This window comes from Macrotis lagotis, chromosome 1 (genome assembly GCF_037893015.1).
Source record: "Macrotis lagotis isolate mMagLag1 chromosome 1, bilby.v1.9.chrom.fasta, whole genome shotgun sequence".
NCBI classification, from domain to species: domain Eukaryota; kingdom Metazoa; phylum Chordata; class Mammalia; order Peramelemorphia; family Peramelidae; genus Macrotis; species Macrotis lagotis.
In genome coordinates, this window is record NC_133658.1 from 292,677,049 (window position 1) to 292,694,096 (window position 17,048).

At 41.0% G+C, this 17,048-nt stretch overlaps 2 protein-coding genes across 10 annotated transcripts in view; one reads left to right on the forward strand and one right to left on the reverse strand.

Moving 5' to 3' along the window:
• Positions 1 to 1,700, forward strand: part of DYNC2I2 (dynein 2 intermediate chain 2) — a 42,683-nt gene extending 40,983 nt beyond the window's left edge. Inside the window, exons 8-9 of the mRNA XM_074211023.1 lie at positions 617 to 774; positions 1,204 to 1,700. Coding sequence (XP_074067124.1) covers positions 617 to 774; positions 1,204 to 1,442 — 397 coding nt within the window. The 3' untranslated portion in view covers positions 1,443 to 1,700. The remainder of the gene's footprint in view (positions 1 to 616; positions 775 to 1,203) is intronic.
• SPTAN1 (spectrin alpha, non-erythrocytic 1) overlaps positions 1,624 to 17,048 on the reverse strand; it is a 62,552-nt gene continuing 47,127 nt past the window's right edge. For 5 of the 9 annotated variants that reach the window (XM_074211019.1, XM_074211017.1, XM_074211016.1 and 2 more), the window contains 20 exons: positions 16,729 to 16,866; positions 15,644 to 15,748; positions 15,119 to 15,327; positions 14,215 to 14,335; positions 13,796 to 13,917; positions 13,187 to 13,319; positions 11,564 to 11,662; positions 11,096 to 11,255; positions 10,149 to 10,225; positions 9,859 to 10,068; positions 8,554 to 8,850; positions 7,803 to 7,915; positions 7,202 to 7,219; positions 5,852 to 5,914; positions 3,801 to 3,855; positions 3,390 to 3,586; positions 3,044 to 3,097; positions 2,809 to 2,955; positions 2,546 to 2,693; positions 1,624 to 2,143 (listed from right to left, as the gene is read on the reverse strand). In XM_074211019.1, the coding sequence (XP_074067120.1) occupies positions 2,018 to 2,143; positions 2,546 to 2,693; positions 2,809 to 2,955; positions 3,044 to 3,097; positions 3,390 to 3,586; positions 3,801 to 3,855; positions 5,852 to 5,914; positions 7,202 to 7,219; positions 7,803 to 7,915; positions 8,554 to 8,850; positions 9,859 to 10,068; positions 10,149 to 10,225; positions 11,096 to 11,255; positions 11,564 to 11,662; positions 13,187 to 13,319; positions 13,796 to 13,917; positions 14,215 to 14,335; positions 15,119 to 15,327; positions 15,644 to 15,748; positions 16,729 to 16,866 (2,592 nt within the window). In that variant the 3' untranslated portion in view covers positions 1,624 to 2,017. The remainder of the gene's footprint in view (positions 2,144 to 2,545; positions 2,694 to 2,808; positions 2,956 to 3,043; positions 3,098 to 3,389; positions 3,587 to 3,800; positions 3,856 to 5,851; positions 5,915 to 7,201; positions 7,220 to 7,802; positions 7,916 to 8,553; positions 8,851 to 9,858; positions 10,069 to 10,148; positions 10,226 to 11,095; positions 11,256 to 11,563; positions 11,663 to 13,186; positions 13,320 to 13,795; positions 13,918 to 14,214; positions 14,336 to 15,118; positions 15,328 to 15,643; positions 15,749 to 16,728; positions 16,867 to 17,048) is intronic. The other 4 variants (XM_074211022.1, XM_074211021.1, XM_074211020.1 and 1 more) reach the window with 1 other exon arrangement.

Sequence of the window (17,048 nt, forward strand, 5' to 3'; positions counted from 1 at the left end):
ACCTACTATAATCTGGTCAAACATTTAATTTACCCATAGAAAGTTGCTAGATTTATTGAATTTTGAGTCCTGCCAGCATTTGCCATAGCAGTACTAGACCTGATAACCATGGGTGGGATGTTCCCCACCCCTGCCTTAGACTCAAAGTCTAGATGATGCCTTACTTCCAAGTTTTTGTTCACATCGTTTCCCACCCTTTTTTCAAGGCTCAAGGAGATGTCATAGCTCAATACCCAAACCTATTGCTGTGGCTCTCTGTTGCTCAGTTGTATTTTTTTGTGAGACCCTATTTGGGGTTGTTTTGGCAGACTGGATGGTTTGCCACGTCCTCCAGATGAAATTGAGGGGGAAAATGGTGAAATGTAGAGTCCCACAGCTTGTGTGTGAGGCCAGATGTGAACTCAGGGATATGAATCTTCCCAAATCCAAGCCTGACACTCCACTCACTGTCACCTAGTTGCCTACCATGTCTCTCAGCTTTCTGAATTAACTTTGGACCTAATATACTGGACCCTGTCATTTGTGCTGCCTTTAAGGTCCAAAGTCTGAGCTTTTGGTTGTGTATTTTGATAGAAACCCATGGGGTAGACTAACTTGTTCCCTTGCTTTCCTCTAGGAACTTGTTTCTGAGTGCTGGGACAGATGGCCACATCCACCTCTACTCTATGCTGCAGGCCCAGCCCTTGACATCTCTCCAGCTCTCCCACAAATACTTGTTTAGTGTGCGCTGGTCTCCTGTCCGTCCATTGGTCTTCGCTGCTGCCTCTGGGGAAGGTACTTAGGCTTTCCTTTGTTTCACAAAGCCTAATCCTTTTAGAAAGCCACTTTTAAATCACCCAGGGCAAGGAGACAATTTTTTTTTTTGCAAGGCAGTGGGGGTTATATCATTTGCCCAAGGTCACACAGCTAGGTAATTATGTCAATCTGTGCTAAGGGCCAGTGCTCTACCCACTGTGCCATCCAGCTGCTCCCTTGTTCTTTATTTAGTTGGGGAGATAAGATTCTTAAAGCTGTAATAATTTTAGTTAAAACTCTAGGTCTAGGTTTCTGGAAGCCTAGCTTTAAACAGGGACTCTAGCAATAGGGTGCAGAGAACAAACTGATTTCTCAGAATTGACTTGCCTTTAAAGCATCTGCCAAACATTTAAGGAATCATTTTGTACACTTTCTCAAATAGTTTATATTCTTACCTTTTTCTTAAAGGAGACATACAGCTGTTTGATCTCAGAAAGAGCTCCCAGAAGCCCACAGTTTCTATCAAGCAAACCCCAGATGAAAGCCCAGTCTACTGTCTGGAATTCAATCTTCAACAGACTCAACTCCTGGCTGCTGGGGATGCCAAAGGTGTCGTAAAGATATGGCAGCTAAGCACAGAGTTTACAGAACAAGCACCCCGGGAAACTGAAGATCTGGACCAACTGGCCACTGAGGTGGCTGGTTGAAGATACCCCGCTTTCCTTTTGCAAGAAGGTGGTGACAAGCAGCAGTGAGCAGCAAAGGGCATTTAAACTGCTTGCCTACCATGGCACAAGGAATGTTGTTCAAGGCTTAGAGGGAGAGAGAATTCCTGCTCCTATGAGCAGATATGTTACTCATACATAAAAGATTCAGGCATTTATTTGCTAATTAAAAAGAAAAAACTTTTTTTTGGGGGAGTGAATCATTTATTTATCTTTTGCATACAGAAAATTGGGAAGGAAACAGGAATGAAGTTAAATAAAGCCAGCTTAATACATTTTTTTCCCCTCTCAGGTCTGATTGGGGGTAAGCTGGTTGAGACAGGATGAAATCCCAGAATTTTAAACATAAGTCTTCTGACAGTAATCCACCATAGCATTTTATTAAGCACCATTTTCTCTAAATAATATCCCCAAGCTAAGCAGGTTGAAGGTTACATTTGGAAGTAACACTGTCTGAATTTTTGTTCCATTAAGAGCACAAAGATAGATGGACAAACATGCAGTGAGGCAGCAAAGACGAGCAGTGTTTGGCTGTGGCTAACACTAGGGGTTGTGAATCAATTCACAAAGAGAGAACGGGTAAATTCTACATAGTCAAAAGCAGAGGGGAGTTCCCGGCCCTTGCCATCAACATAGGGCTTCATGTGTGAGATGCAGTAGTCCGCTTGCTCTCTTGTTAGATTCTGCAAGGGAAAAAGAAAAAAGAGCTATATTACAGGCACACTGTCTCACCCTGAGACCAAGAAAGCTGAACATGTCAGACGACTGAACCCTCCCTTAGCAAGTGCATGAATAAGTCAAGATCTGGCTTCTAGTATAGATTCTACCACCAGCTAATTGGCTTTGTGGGTAAGTCACTAGTATTCGGTCTGCATACACACACACACACACCCACCCACCCACCAATTTATATAGAAACAAATTTATAACTTAAATAAAAACAAACATGGAATGGAGCTACCTTGAAAAATTCTGTCACTAGCAAGGCTCTAAATTCTCTACTCTGGTTGTTTAAGATAGCTTTTCTCTAGACAAGCATGCCCAGCAGTCAACTGGAGGATCAAAACCATGTCCTTCATGCATACCTGGTACAATTCTTCCTTGGTCACATAGGGTTTTCCCTCAGAACTGAGGGCACGGAAAGCACTCTCAATCTCTTCACTGGATTTGACATTTTCAGTCTCTCGGCTGATCATAAAAGCCATGTATTCTTGTAGTGATACATGGCCATCCCTGAGAAAGGAAGAAAGGGAAATGAGTAAGAATGATCCATCCATCATAGAGTCTGGCCATCACCTTGCACATGATCCTTTGCTCTTGCCCCCTCATTTTTTTCTGGCCCTGTTACCTGTTTGGATCCACAGTGTCGAGGATAGCTTCAAACTCAGGATCTGGTTCTCCTTCTTCCACCATAGGCAGGTCATAACCCAGAGAACGCAAGCAGGATTTAAATTCTTGGTGATTAAGTCGGCCAGACTTATCCTTGTCAAAATGTCTAGAATGCATAGAGTCAAAGTTAGCAGAATAATGTCAGCAAGCATCAGCAAGCATGAAGCCCAACTGGGGATGGTGGTCATACTCACTTAAACATCATGCTGAACTCCTTCAGAGCTTCTTCAGTCACACCAGTTGTATTCCTATAAACAAAAGCATAGTTATGGATTTGCCTGCAGCCCTGGCACTTGTGTGGGTCACTTTTTTTTTGCCAAGGAAAATACAGTCTTGTTCCTGCTATAAACACTCAAGTTCCTAGAGAATCCTGAATCCCAGATGAATGGCTAGTAATTGTTTAGCTCACCAAGCTTCCTGTTGATATCAAGATCATTCCCCTCCTTTCTCAAATCTCTAATAACGTATTAAAGTTTTTAGGAGAAATAATAAGAAATGTCTGCAGTGCAACATCTGGGAAAGATCAAGGAAGAGGCCTACCTGGCCTGGATCTGCTGCTCCAGGTTGTGCTGCATTCGCATCCCAAGTTGGTCCAATTGATCCCACTGCTGGGCCAGCCCGACAGTGCTGTGCTCAGTGTATTTGTTGTCCAGGATCAGGGCTTCCTCCATAGCAGCCCCTAGGTCCTCAATCTTCTTTAGCTGACTCCTCATGGCCCGGATCTCCTGGTGTTTACGCTGAGGGTAGGAAGAGTTAGTGGTTGAGGGGAAAAAATGGCTGTTGGTTTCAAGGTTTTGTTTTGAAACTACGATAAGAGGCCTAGTGAAGGCATGAGGAAGAATCAAAGAATCACTGGTTCCCACAGAGCAGGGCCCCATGGCAGCTCTTGGGGATTAAATACCATGTGGATAACCACATGGGGAGGGAGCAGGAGTCACATCTGACACTTACTTTAGTGGCTTCCAGCTGTGATTCCAGGGTCCCAGATTCTTCCACCATACAGGACCTAAACAAAGGAGGATGATAAACGTTTTGGGGAAGAATAATGGGTTGAGGGCTTGAAATTAACCCCATCCTCTCAGGAATAAAATAATACTTTTTGCATTTTAAGTCCCTTTCTTCATGGAGCACAAAAGACATCTTTCTTTAGCTAACATCTGTTCACAAGTGGCCCATGAGGGAAGCCAAGGTGAGTATTATTTCCATCTTTCAAGATTAGGAAACTTGAGGCTCAACCAGATTTTAGGCAAGATTGAGAATGAAGACAGGATTAGAATCGAGGCCTCCTCCCCAGGGCGGTATTTTATCCATTTACTGTGCATCAGTTGTTATCTGCCTCACACAAGATTCTACCACAGTCATATCTTCCTCATGTTTTCCAAGTGTCAGTTAATTTAGGGTTTTGATATGGAAATTGCTCAGTGTAGAAGGCTGTTTTAGTGACCTTTTTTGTTTTTTTTATTTTTTTTTTAGGTTTTTGCAAGGCAAATGGGTTTAAGTGGCTTGCCCAAGGCCACACATCTAGGTAATTATTAAGTGTCTGAGACCGGATTTGAACCCAGGTACTCCTGACTCCAAGGCCAGTGCTTTATCCACTACGCCACCTAGCCGCCCCCGACCTTTTTTATTTTTTAAAGGTTTTTGCAAGGCAGTGGGTTTAAGTGGCTTGCCCAAGGCCACACAGCTAAGTGATAATAATCACTTAATAAAGTGTCTGAGGCCGGATTTGAACTCAGGTACTCTTGACTCCAGGGCCAGTGCTCTATCCACTGTGCCACCTTAGTGACCTTTTTCAAGTGATATATTGGAGTCATTTTCAAGTCCCATGTCAATGAACTGAGATATATTTTGTGCTCAATTCAAAGTGTTCATCCCTCTCCCTACCTTGTCAGATTAGAAACAATGCAGCTTCAAGAACCGTGGTCTACATACTACAACAGTAGGAAACTTGGGAGAAGGCGACATATATAGCTAAGATGAAAGGCTAGAGGCCAAGACCCTTTAGCCAAAATGCTTCTTTAAGGTTTGGTTGCCAGGAGCTCAAATCTCAGGACCTCTTTGCAATCTGTTCATTGTGTGAGGGGAACTATGTTGCCATTATCAAAAAGCATGGGGATAAGCTACACTGAAAATCAGGTTAATATCTTAGAAACTTCTTTAGTGAATTGTTTTTTTCTGCTTAAGAGATGCTAAGCCCATTGGTTTTTAATATTTTTAGAACTTTCTGTAAAGTCCTGATGGTTTGGCCCAATGAGGAAAACAACACTGGCTGGTTTCCTGATCCAGACCCTAGGTTATATATCAACACAAGGTTTTGATGCTGATGGGCAAAGGTTCCATGGGAGTAGTAATAATTTGCTTTGATTCTTAAATGCTTTGGTCTTTTAATGTATCAGTGTGAGGTTTCACAGTAGGGAACAAGTAAACAAAAAAACAAGTTGTGGTCACCATGCAAGGACAAGGTTATCACCCTGTTCTTGACAGAGTAAATTTGTTTATGTGCCATCTACTACCTTTTCCCCTGGAAACTACCTTTTTGTATCTTTGGGGGAATGGAGATTTCATTGGGATAGATTATTTCTGGTAAAAATAAAAACCAAAACTTTTTCTACCATAGTTATGTATCACAGCCTAGTTATGTATCACAGCCAGGGGTAGGACTTCAATTTTAGAATTCCTGACCATCAGATTTTTCTCTAATCATGATGATACTCTGTTGCCCCTTGAAATTGAGGCTCAAAATTGCTCTAGAGCAAGGGAAATCAATAAAGCAGGTCAGATCTAGTTATGCTCTATTCCCATGGGAAAAGCACACACCAGGACCTGGGGTGGGGTGGCAGGGCATGGTCAGAGTTTGGGCATTGGTGCGGGGGAAAGGACAGAGGCCCCTCCTTCCCAAGCGGCCATGGGTAGTGAGTTAGTGAGGAAGCAGAGCCGCCCAGGAAGTCAAGAGTGCATGGGAAAAACCACAGTGAGGTAAGAAGAGAAAATAGGAGAAAAACCTTCCAGACAGATCATCCCCAACTTCATACTGATAGACACGAATGACCCGACGATATGCTATGCTATTCAAAGAAAAGAAACCAAATGAATACACACCAAAGGAGGAAGAAGGGAAAGAGGCAAGAGCACATAGACGGAAACACACTACAAGGTCCGAACTGGCAATGCACAGAGAACAGTAACATCAAAGCCAAGGCAGGCGTCCAGTGGTGGACTAGAGCCTCTACCCACGAGGGATCACAGGCAGGTGCTTTTTAACTCATAGTGGAAAGGGAAAAAGGACATCTTGGGACCCACAAGGAAAAATGGAGCATTTTACTTCACTTAGACAGGATATAGACTTGAGGGCTTAAAAGGGGTGAGTCTGGGAAGGAGAGCCAGGCGGCCAATTGTTCCAGAGGATTCAGGTTTCTTTGGTACTGACTTTCTCTTACTAACAATTCTCTTTCCACTCTCCCAGTAGTGACTTTATTCTGATTCTAACCTGCCCCCCCCACGATGGTCCCCATTAGCTAATTCTTTAAACAAAGAAATAATAGTACTATGGAGTGGTCTAACTTCAGTAGATCCAAAAGCTCTAAATGTGGGTGTTCCTGTCTTGGAACTCTAGTATTTTTTACATCCTATTCTCAACCACCAACTTAAGAAAATGAAAAATTACACGTTTTCAAAAATGTCTTTCCCAGGGTAGGACAAGATCCTCAGAAGACCCTTTGTCCCAAGTGTTTAAAGAACGTATTTTTCTTTTATAGATCTGATAGCCTACCAGGTAGTCCTGATTCTAAATTGAGTTACTGCAGCTTGATCAATTTCAAAAAACTGTACAAATGATACCAAAACTGACATTTTGTTTCTCTGAACTATTTTGAGCTTTCTCACTTTCCAATTATATTCCAACTATCTTTGCAACAAATGGCAATGATTTTCCTACTGCGTGGATGGGAAAATAGACACATAGAAGCAACAGTTAACAACTCAAGACTCTAAGACTCATCCCTTCATCAAACTTTTTTTGCCAAAGGAGATTGTCTGATTGACTCCTATTCTCCCCCCCACCCCATAAAAAATTGGCTCTCCTCCCCAGGCTTTAGGTCCTGAAGGAAAATAGGCATACTTTTTACATTTAACCTGGATATCCAGGCTGCACGTTGGGAGGAGGGAAGGATGGTGCCTGACACAGTATATTAAGGGTGATACAATCCACCCCTGGACAGGCAGGCCCATCAAAGAAACACTTTAAGCCAAGTCATTGGGCAAAGGGGGAGAAGGGAGGTGGGTGGATAGGGAAAAGCACACATCACACCAATGCCACAATACAAGCCTCGGGAGAATAAAAAGGTGATATTAACCCATCGAGGAGATATGTTCTGTGGAGACACGGATCCAAGAAGCAGGTGACATCAGGAGAAGCAACCATTAAAAAGGGAGAAAGAGAGAGAGAAAAAAGACATTAGTATAATGTCTCTGCAATGCACACTTACATTAGTTCATCAGCAAGTAGGCACTGTACTGTAACAGCTATACACTTTGTTACAAGTCACAAGGCACCTTTCTGTTCTTAACTCCTGGATTTATAATTGATCCCTTTGGGAAAAAAGTATGAAAAACTGTTTTGCCTTCTTTATCTAATCTCTTCTCTAACTGAGATCTGGATCAGACAGTGAGGGTCTAAAAACAACAACCTCCATCACATGATTGCCACAACAGGGTGCCACAAATAAGCTGGAGGTGCTGGAGGACAGGTGGCACCTCAGAATATAAACTAAATGATTTCAGAAAAAGACTTGCTGTAAAGGCTCCATCATTTTGTTGTTGTGTAAAGAAGCAACATAAAGGAAATGGGCATCCCTGGAGAGGGAGTCTAGCCTGAACAGGATCATCCTCAGCTCAGCTGCCCCTCAAGACCCAGCGGAAGGCCACACTGTGATGGCTTTACAAGGAGAAAGGCACCTGGTCTCCTGGATCCACTGGTGGAAGGCATTGGCATGCTGGGCAAATTCCTGTCGCAACTTGTCATTCTCTTCTTGCCGCCGCTGTTCCTTCTGAAGCTCCAGCTCCCGCTCCTAAGAACCAGAGGGACAATGCAGATGTGCATAAGAAAAGAGCAATCAGGTCAGTAAATGGGTTCACTGAAGTTATGTCCTACAGGATTGACAACTAGGGATGTTTAGCTTGGAGAGAAAATTTAAGACATGATAATGGTCAACTATATGATAGGCTATTATTTGGAAAAGGCATCAGACTGATATTTAATCAGTACTAGAGGACAGAAAGAAACTCAATGGATAAAAGCGGTGCAGAATAGCAGATTTCTTAATCTGTTTTATAACTTAATGATCTGCTTTAATAACTCTCTGGATTCTGTTGTACTAAGGGATCTGAAGATAAGACTTTATCACTTGCTGAAGACCTCAGAGAAAGAATTCTTAATCTAGGATCTGTGAACTTTGGGGTTTTAAAAGAATATATTTTGAAAACTCTATTTCAACATGTTTGGTAAGAGTATCTCATTTTATGTATTTAAAACATTATTCTAAGAAAGGGAAGGGGTTCATCACATTCTCCTATTGCAGATGGAATTCTCTTGAGTTGGCTAGCAGTACCTCAGAAGTCTTTTCCTTCTCTTGAGAGTATGGCACAAAAAGGGCAATTTGGAATAGAGTATCAATAAACAAGAGAAATAAGGGCTCAGAAAACTTACTTTGATGATTTTCTGTAGGTTTCTCCAGGTTTCTTCCAAGGCCTCCATGGTGAACCAAGTATAGGGATTGGAGGCCACCCGGAAGCTCTTGATTTGTCTGTCTAGTTCAGCCAGTTGATTAAAATCTGCCTGGGCAGAGCTGAGGGAGGAGCGGAAGGCATCATGGGCCTCTCGCAGTGCTTTGATTTCTTCCAGTGAATTGCAGCGAACAGGGTCTGTTAGGTCCTCCTCAGCATTCTCAAACCAGCTGTTGAAGGCTGAGGCCTTCTTGGCAAAGGTCAGGAAAAGATCTTCCACCTGAAAACAGAGGAGAGCCTGATTCAGAAGAGTCACTTACTCAGTGCTAAGTTTATTTTAAACACAAACACATACTGCCTTTCTGATCATTTGATACCCACTTTTCTGATTCCTCTCATTTTCACTTCTGTAAATCAGCATTCCTATCAACCTTATTTCCTCTCTAATTTTTTCCTATTGCAATGGAATTACAAAGTTTTTTCAGCTTGCTTTTAAAGAAAAGACAGCCTACTTATGTTTGCACTTTGTCATACATAAACTATACCATCTGTAGTTTACAGATATTTCTTTTTCTTTGGAAATTTTTAATTAATATATTTATATTTATTTTTGAATGACTTTTTAAATAATCATTAAAAAATTCTCATTTAAGAGTAAACATAGGGGCGGCTAGGTGGTGCAGTGGATAAAGGCACCAGCCCTTGGAGTCAGGAGTACCTGGGTTCAAATCCGGTCTCAGACACTTAATAATTACCTAGCTGCATGGCCTTGGGCAAGCCACTTAACCCCATTTGCCTTGCCAAAAAAGCCCCCTAAAAATAAAAAACAATAGCTAAGTGGCACAGTGGACGGAGCACCGGCACTGGTGTCAGGAGCACCGGAGCCCAAATCCGGTCCCAGACACCCAACAATCACCCAGCTGTGCGACTCTGGGCAAGCCACCCCAACCCCATTGCCCTGCAAAAACAAAAACAAAAACAACCCCCCCCCAAAAACCCCCCCAAAACCCCACACCAAAACAACAAAAAAAGCCCCTAACACCACCCACAATAAAATGAAGATAATAGTAACAACAGCAATAATAATAATAATGATGATGACGATGATAATAATGATAATGAAAAAAATGTGCTTCAGTCTGTGTTCCAACACCACCAGCTCGGTCATGCGTGGATCACATTCTTTAGGTTAAGTCCAAGTTTACAGATATTTCTGTAACAAAAAAAAGTCTGGCAATTGTCCAGATCAAATTCTAGTCTCAAAAAGCAGACTCATCCTGATCTTTACCTTTCGGAAATGTTCCTGGGCTTCTAAAAGCTTCTTCTTACGGGTGGCTGAGTTGGCTAGCAACTGGTTCCAGCGTTTCATCAGAGAGGCGTGCCGTGCCTCGATGGCTTTGGACTGAACATGCTTGGCAGCGAGCAGCTGATCTTTGAGGGCTGTGATATTGGCGATTCCTTCCTGTTGGAAGGCCTGAAGTCCAGCATCAAAAGTTTCCTGCAATAATAAAGTGGTCAGAGTCCTGAGACAGACTAAGCAGCTCACCTTCCTTTCTACAGAGAGTGAGGGCCACTTACCTGTTTGGTGAGAAGAGTTTGGACAGAAGAGAGATCCCGGCCATAATCATCTGTCTTCAGACTATTTTCTTTCTCACCTGGAAATTTAAGTTTGAAAAAAATGGAGCATGCCTTCTCTACAAAGTGAGAATTAGGGACAAGCTCAAATTCTATCAAACTTTCTATAAATGATTTTAGTTAGCTATGATCACAAGCAAGTCACTTTATTTGTACATTTTAGTTTCCTCAGCTATAAAGTAAGAAAAAGAAAAGAGGACTCTAGGTACAAAAATAGTTATAGCAGCTCTCTTTGGGGTAGTAAATAACTGAAAATTAAGAGGATATTCATTAAATGTGAATAGTAGAACAAATTATTATTTATAAATGTAATAGAACAGTAATATCCTGTAAGAAATAAAGCAAAGATTTCAGAGAAATTGGGAAGATTTATATGATGCGGAATGAAGTGAGCAGAAATAGGAAAATTCATAGCAATACTATAAAGAGAAGAAATTTCAAAGATTTAAGAACTCTAATTAATTCAATGACAAATCATAATTCCAGTATACTGATGAGAAGTAATGAGTCTCTCATGTTCTGCTGTGCATATGGCAACTTTTTTTTTCCTTTTCTTATTTTGTATTTAAGTTATTTTATTAGGTGGCAAGACCAATGCAGAAATTTGACTGACATGACTGTGCATATTTGCTACAAATGTCCCCCCATGGAAGAGGACAGTGGGAAGATGGGAGATGAAGGCAAAAATGTTTGATAATTACAAAAAAAGCTAGAAATAAAAAGAGGTTGAACTAATGATGATCTAAGACTGCATTCTGTTACTTATCTATGAAGGAAATCTTATCAACATTTACCCTGCATTCACAATATTCCTTTACCATTCAGAACTGGGTAAAAATCATATGAGCTTAATGATCAGAAATGAAGAATCTTGCTGAAATATTACTTACCAATCCAAGATTCCACCACATCAGCCTTCCAGTTGAACTGAAGGAAAGCTGAATTCTCATCTAGCTTGGCCTTCCTCTGAGCTGCAGCTTTCTCTAAGTCAGACACCTTCCCATTTAGGCCCTTCATTTTAGCAGAGATATTCTCTTCATGGTGATTATTCTATTGGATAAAAATAAAACAAACATATGCAATGGATCAAACATCATCTCCTGATCTAGATCCTAGCAGTGATCACCTCAAATTCTACCCTAATTCCTTATAAAAATGGTCATTTTAGGACCAACATTAATGCAAGCAGATAATTAGCAGATATCAAAAAGTAGTATTCTGTATGGTCTTTTTTTTGTTAACCTGGAAAAATCATGGCAAAGCAAATTCTCTGGGTCTATCATTAAGCAGCTTACCTACTTAACCAGAGTTAAGATTAGGAAGTGGGAGGCAAAATTTTTCTTTTGATCTGTTGTTACCTTTTTAATGAGATCTTGTCCATTGTTACAAACATCATTCACTCGATCTTTGTGAACAGTGAAGTCTGTCTCAAATGCCTCATGTTTTTTCAGCAAGCCCTGTAGAGGAGAGACATATCTGTGATTGACTCAGAGCCAGATCAATACAATGATTCACAATTTGCCACCTCCACCTGTCATCCAAAAGACAATAAGAAACAAAGCATAGGTTTAAACTAAATAAGTTCAGTAAGAAAACAATCTTAAAGACTAACAGAATGCCTTCTGAGGGGAATGGGAGGGAAACTGTAAAACTCTAAATAAATTAAATCTTCCTAAAAAATACATAAATAAGTTCAGTAAAAACAATGTCAACCTAAAAAACTTTTTAAAAATTAATTTTGAATTTTAATTTTCCCCCAATCTTGCTTCCCTCCCCCCACCCCCACAGTCTGTTAGTCTTTACATTGTCTCCATCAACTTAAAAAAATTTTATTAGAAAAAAGGTAAGTATTTTTAAAATTTCTTAAGGAACTCTTTATGCAGTGAAAATTAATGGTGCTAAAAATGCTAGTTTGAGAAAATCTTTTCATTTTCTCTTCTGTGATGTTCTACATAAACTTGAAAAAGGAAGTTAATCAAAATTTAATTGGGACTATCAATTGGGAAATGGCTAATCAAATTGTGGTACATGGAACACTATTGTTCTATTAGAAACCATGAGCGATAGGAATTCAGGGAAGCCTGGAAGGATTTGCATGAACTGATGCTGAGCAAGATCAGCAGAACCACAAGAACACTGTACACCCTAACAGCAACATGGGGGGTGATCATCAACCTTAATGGACTTGCTCATTCCATCAGTGCAACAATCAGGTCCAATTTTGGGGTATCTGCGATGGACAATACCATTTGTATCCAGAGAAAGAATTGTGGAGTTTAAACAAAGACCAAAGACTATTACTTTTAATTAAAAAAAAAGTTATTATGTAATTTTGCTATCTCTTATATTTTATTTTTTTCTTTAAGGATATGATTTCTCTCTCATCACATTCAACTTAGATCAATGTATACCATGGAAACAATGTAAAGACTAACAGACTGCCTTGTGTGGGGGGTGGGAAGCAAGATTAGGGGAAAAATTGTAAAAAATTAAAAATAAATAAAATTAAAAAAAAATTAAAGGGCAGTAGGCTCCAGCCCTGGAGTCAGGAGGACCCAAGTTCAAATCAGGTCTCAGAAACTTATTACACATTTAGCTTTTAGTTTTGCCTTGCAAAAACCAAAAAAAGAAAAAAGAAAAAGAAAGTAATGGCAGTTAGGGAATTCAAATTCCAAATCAGTTTCTCCCAGGATGCTGTTATGTTTGGGGTACACATCCCTGATCTTTGAGAAGCAATACCATGCTCTCTCATACAATGTCCTTTTGTGCCACCATCAGAATGAATGCTGGCTTGATGGATCTTAGGTCTAACTTAATAGAATATTTATTTTCCATGGGAAGGATGAAATGGAGTATCCAGATGGGCATCATCAGCAAATGGAAAACCAAAACCCTTTCATTGCTGTTCTGAGAAAAAAGTAACTATTTTTAAAATAGTGGCTACTACAAGATTGGTGATCTTTTTTAAGTGTCTCATTTACCTGTATAGCAGCAAGGGTATCTCCATAATCCTCGCTAGCTACCAAGGTCATTTTTTCATTGATCCAGGCTTCTTCCTCTTCCACATTGGCTACAAATTGCTGATACTCTAAGGACTCTTCTAAACGTTGGCCTCTATCAAGAGTAAAAAAACAGCCATTCAGGTTGAGCTCTGGGGGTCCGTCTATCTGAATTTAAAACAGAAGCTATAACCTGGTGTACAAAAAAGATGCTCATATTTGCTTCCCCTCATTCTGAAGGGAACCATCATCACAGCCAGAACACAAGTCCTGTAACCCTAAGTAGGTTGGAGATGCAATTTCACTTCCTTTCCCCGCCTGTGATCAGCTAAGTAACATGGGGCCAGGACTGGCTTGATCCATGTCCTCCCATGGATTTGGAGGCAGATTCTAGGTCTAGCATGTAAAGGGTTGTATGTTCATTAAAAGAGGGTCCGGAAAGGGCTTAGAGACACCAAAGTATATTCTGGTTCATTTGACCTCAGCATACAACAAGACACTGGTGGCATTTGATACTAAACACAAAAAGGGACAATGGAGTCCTCATTTGCTTCATGAAATTGGGAGAAGCAGGTTCAAGGTTTCACTCACCGAGCAGCTGCCAACTGCTTCAATTCTTTCCAGTGTTCCACAAACTGAGCCAGGCGTTGCTGGATCTCCTCTTTGCCAATTGTATTGTCATCAGACAATTTCTTTCCCGTGTCCAGAACAGCCTGAGAGGCACAGAATCATCACAATAACACAGTGCTCTCCCACCACCCAGTCCTATCCCTTGGCTGTATCATTCCCTTTATGACTAAATTGGATGGGTTCCCTTCCCTCTTCTTGGATGTATTTATTAGATAACTGAAATGCCCATCTATGCTGGGAATGCCAATTCCACTCCTCTCTTTTCAGTGTACCCTGGGGTTCAGCCTCTGCTCTGTCACAGGAAGGACACTACTGTTCTAGCTATGTCCAATCAAAATTTCATAGCTCCCTCCCTCCTAACACTGCCATAATGCATTTACCTGGATGGCAGGTTCATGTGCAGCTAACTCCGCTTCGAGGCGTTTATGCTTTTTCCTTAGGTTCTGTACACCTGTTAAATCCCTGCCATAGTCCTCTGAACTCACCAGGAGCTTCTTTTCTCTGTACGGGAGAACAGAGGAAAAAAGTCAAATTTATAGATATTTTTGGTGCTATGTTAAGTTAATGGATTGGGAAACTGTATTCTGGTTCAAAAGATGGCTTTCTGTGAAGGCAAGACCCAAAATGTCCTTTAATCCCAATGCTATAATTATCTTCAAAAATCCACCTCATTTATCTATTCTCCCCCAAAATAATTCAAAAGTGAGTCTTCCAGTATGTCAATCATAATCTTCTTTGGCTGAAGAGTTTGAAGTAATTCTTTGACCTTTCCTTTGCAAGTTCTCTTGGGGGGAAAAAAGAGATTCTACGTGCCTTAGACAGGTCTTTTTATTTTTTAGAATTTACATCAGTTTAGCTTTAGTAATCTAACATTTTTAAGAAGAAAAAACCTCTTTCTGAAGAAAGGAAACTGAAAAGGAAAAAAAAAGAAAAAACTGAAAACTTAGTTGCCCATCCAGACCACAAAACCCACACCTGGGCACTCAGACTGACTTATAGACATGATCTCATTTATCTTCTCTAGAACCATAGAATCTTAGAGCTTAAAAGAGAATTTAGAGATCTAGTCCAACCTCCTCATTTTACATATCAAGGAACTTAGGTCCAAGTGATTTTTTTCCCCCAAGGTCACACATTGAGTTAGTCCAACAGAGCAGAGGCAGGGGCATCAAAATTCTGCTGACCATCAAAGAGATGGACGCCTGAACAGCTGTCTGCCAATGACAGAGCTTAACACACTTACTGCCCCCTTAAAGACTGACAAAGCCTCTCAGCAGCACATACTTGATCCAGGACTCCTCATCATCCATGTCCCGGAAGAACTGGTGCAGTCGATGAGACTCGTTTAGCTTGGCTCGCCGAGCAGCAGCCATGCCCTTGATCCTCTGGAAGCGGCTATTGATGGTGTCCCGTTTTTCCTTCACCTGAGAAGTGTCGAAGGCGCTGCTTGTCATCAGGCTGTCTGCCTGTCCATTAAGATCCTTCAGACGATCCTGTGGATACAGGAAGAGGTGTGTGAGAGCTGGATCTCTAACAATGTAATCAAAAGCAAGGAAACAAGGAAACTATCAGTCAAGTTCCTAAAGGGGATGATGGCACAAGCAAGCCATTTCCAGTTTATTTACATGTTTGGAGAACCACCTTTTAGGATGTTCTACTGAGTAAGTCAGTACTCTTGAAGGAGTACGCTGCAGACTGAGGCATCTGATCACAAAAGCCATTTGTGACGCTGTCACAGAACGCCCCCTGGCATGACCTGTGTTCTCTGCACTAAGAAGTCTTATCTGTCTTTTCTGGAGGCAACCTTACCTCATGGGCTGAAATGTCTGCCTCAAGTAGCTGATGCTTCTTCAGGAGATTATTCACAGAGGCTAAGTCTTTACCATAATCTTCTGAAGCTAAGAGAGCCTCCACCTGGGAGGGGAAGAACCAAAGAAGATAATGCCATTTCACACAAATCTTTACCTTTATGACTGAAGTCACCTTTGAATCAGTCGCATGCCCAACTTTTTCAAGAACTATTTCATTCTAGGTTTTACATTACTTTTACAACATATTTTCAGGCTGTCTTAGTCGCCTATGAAAACAGTCAATAAATCTTAATTAGTGTAGACAATTCAGTTTAAAAGTGCTATCTTATTGCAGAAGCATGAAGCCAATTTCAAAATCTGCTCTGGTTTATAAATTATGAATTTTTACAAACCCTACTGAGGGAGATAATTTGCAGTTAAGTTTGTAGTTATCCTTTATAATCAGAATCCCAAGACATCACATAGATGATGACATGACTTATTCATTATGTTTTTCATAGTGAGGGAAATGTTGTGCAAAGACCTCCTTCTTTTCCACAACTGTCTCACCCCATAGCCTGATTTGAGGAAACAGGACTTCTGATGGGGTCTGGATGCTGTGGGAGTCCTTGACCTTTTGAATATGGTTTACTTCTCATTCAGTGAGGCGCTTTGGTGCTCTGGCAATGCTGGGCATAACACCAGTACAGTGATTTTTAGGTGCCATCTCTGTGACAACATGGTATCAACTAACTTATCTAACGGTCAGTAAAGTGACTGAATTGTTCTTTTCATCTCTACAACCACTTGCTCCAAAACTCAAAAGATTTTGGTTTCCTGGAGATTGCTTCACTGGTCTTAGGAAAAATGACACTAGATCATTAGCTGAAATTGTTTATTGTTGGAACTCTGGAGGTATCTGATTGTCTTCAAATCTCTGACTTTTGTTCTTTGATGACCCTCCTGCGGCAGGCTCTGTTTGAAAGAATCTTGTATTCTCTCATTAAATAGAACAAATAAGGGCCCTTCTCCCAAGTTCTTGGTTAGATGAAAAATTGAAGGGAAATAATTCTTATGGGACAGTGGCAAAGTTTCTAATCTCACCTCTGAGAGCCAAAAATCAAAGTCCTTGATGCCAGTATTGAAGTTCTGTTGCTTGTTGGCTTCCTTCAGCTTCTGGCTCTTCTCGGCTGACTTCTGCACCAAGAACTGCCACTGGTCGGCAAGGGCTGCCAGCCGGGCCTGTGCAAGAGACAGCAAGGGACAAGTCACTTAGAACTGCCTGGTTTGCTCTGAGCACTATCAATCCTAGGATTTCCAATGAGGACAATAGGACATTTAAAACTTAAGTCATTTTTACTCCTGCTAAGTAAGAAAGGTCAGACAAGGTAATACATGACAGGGGGAGAAGTAAAGATTCAGAC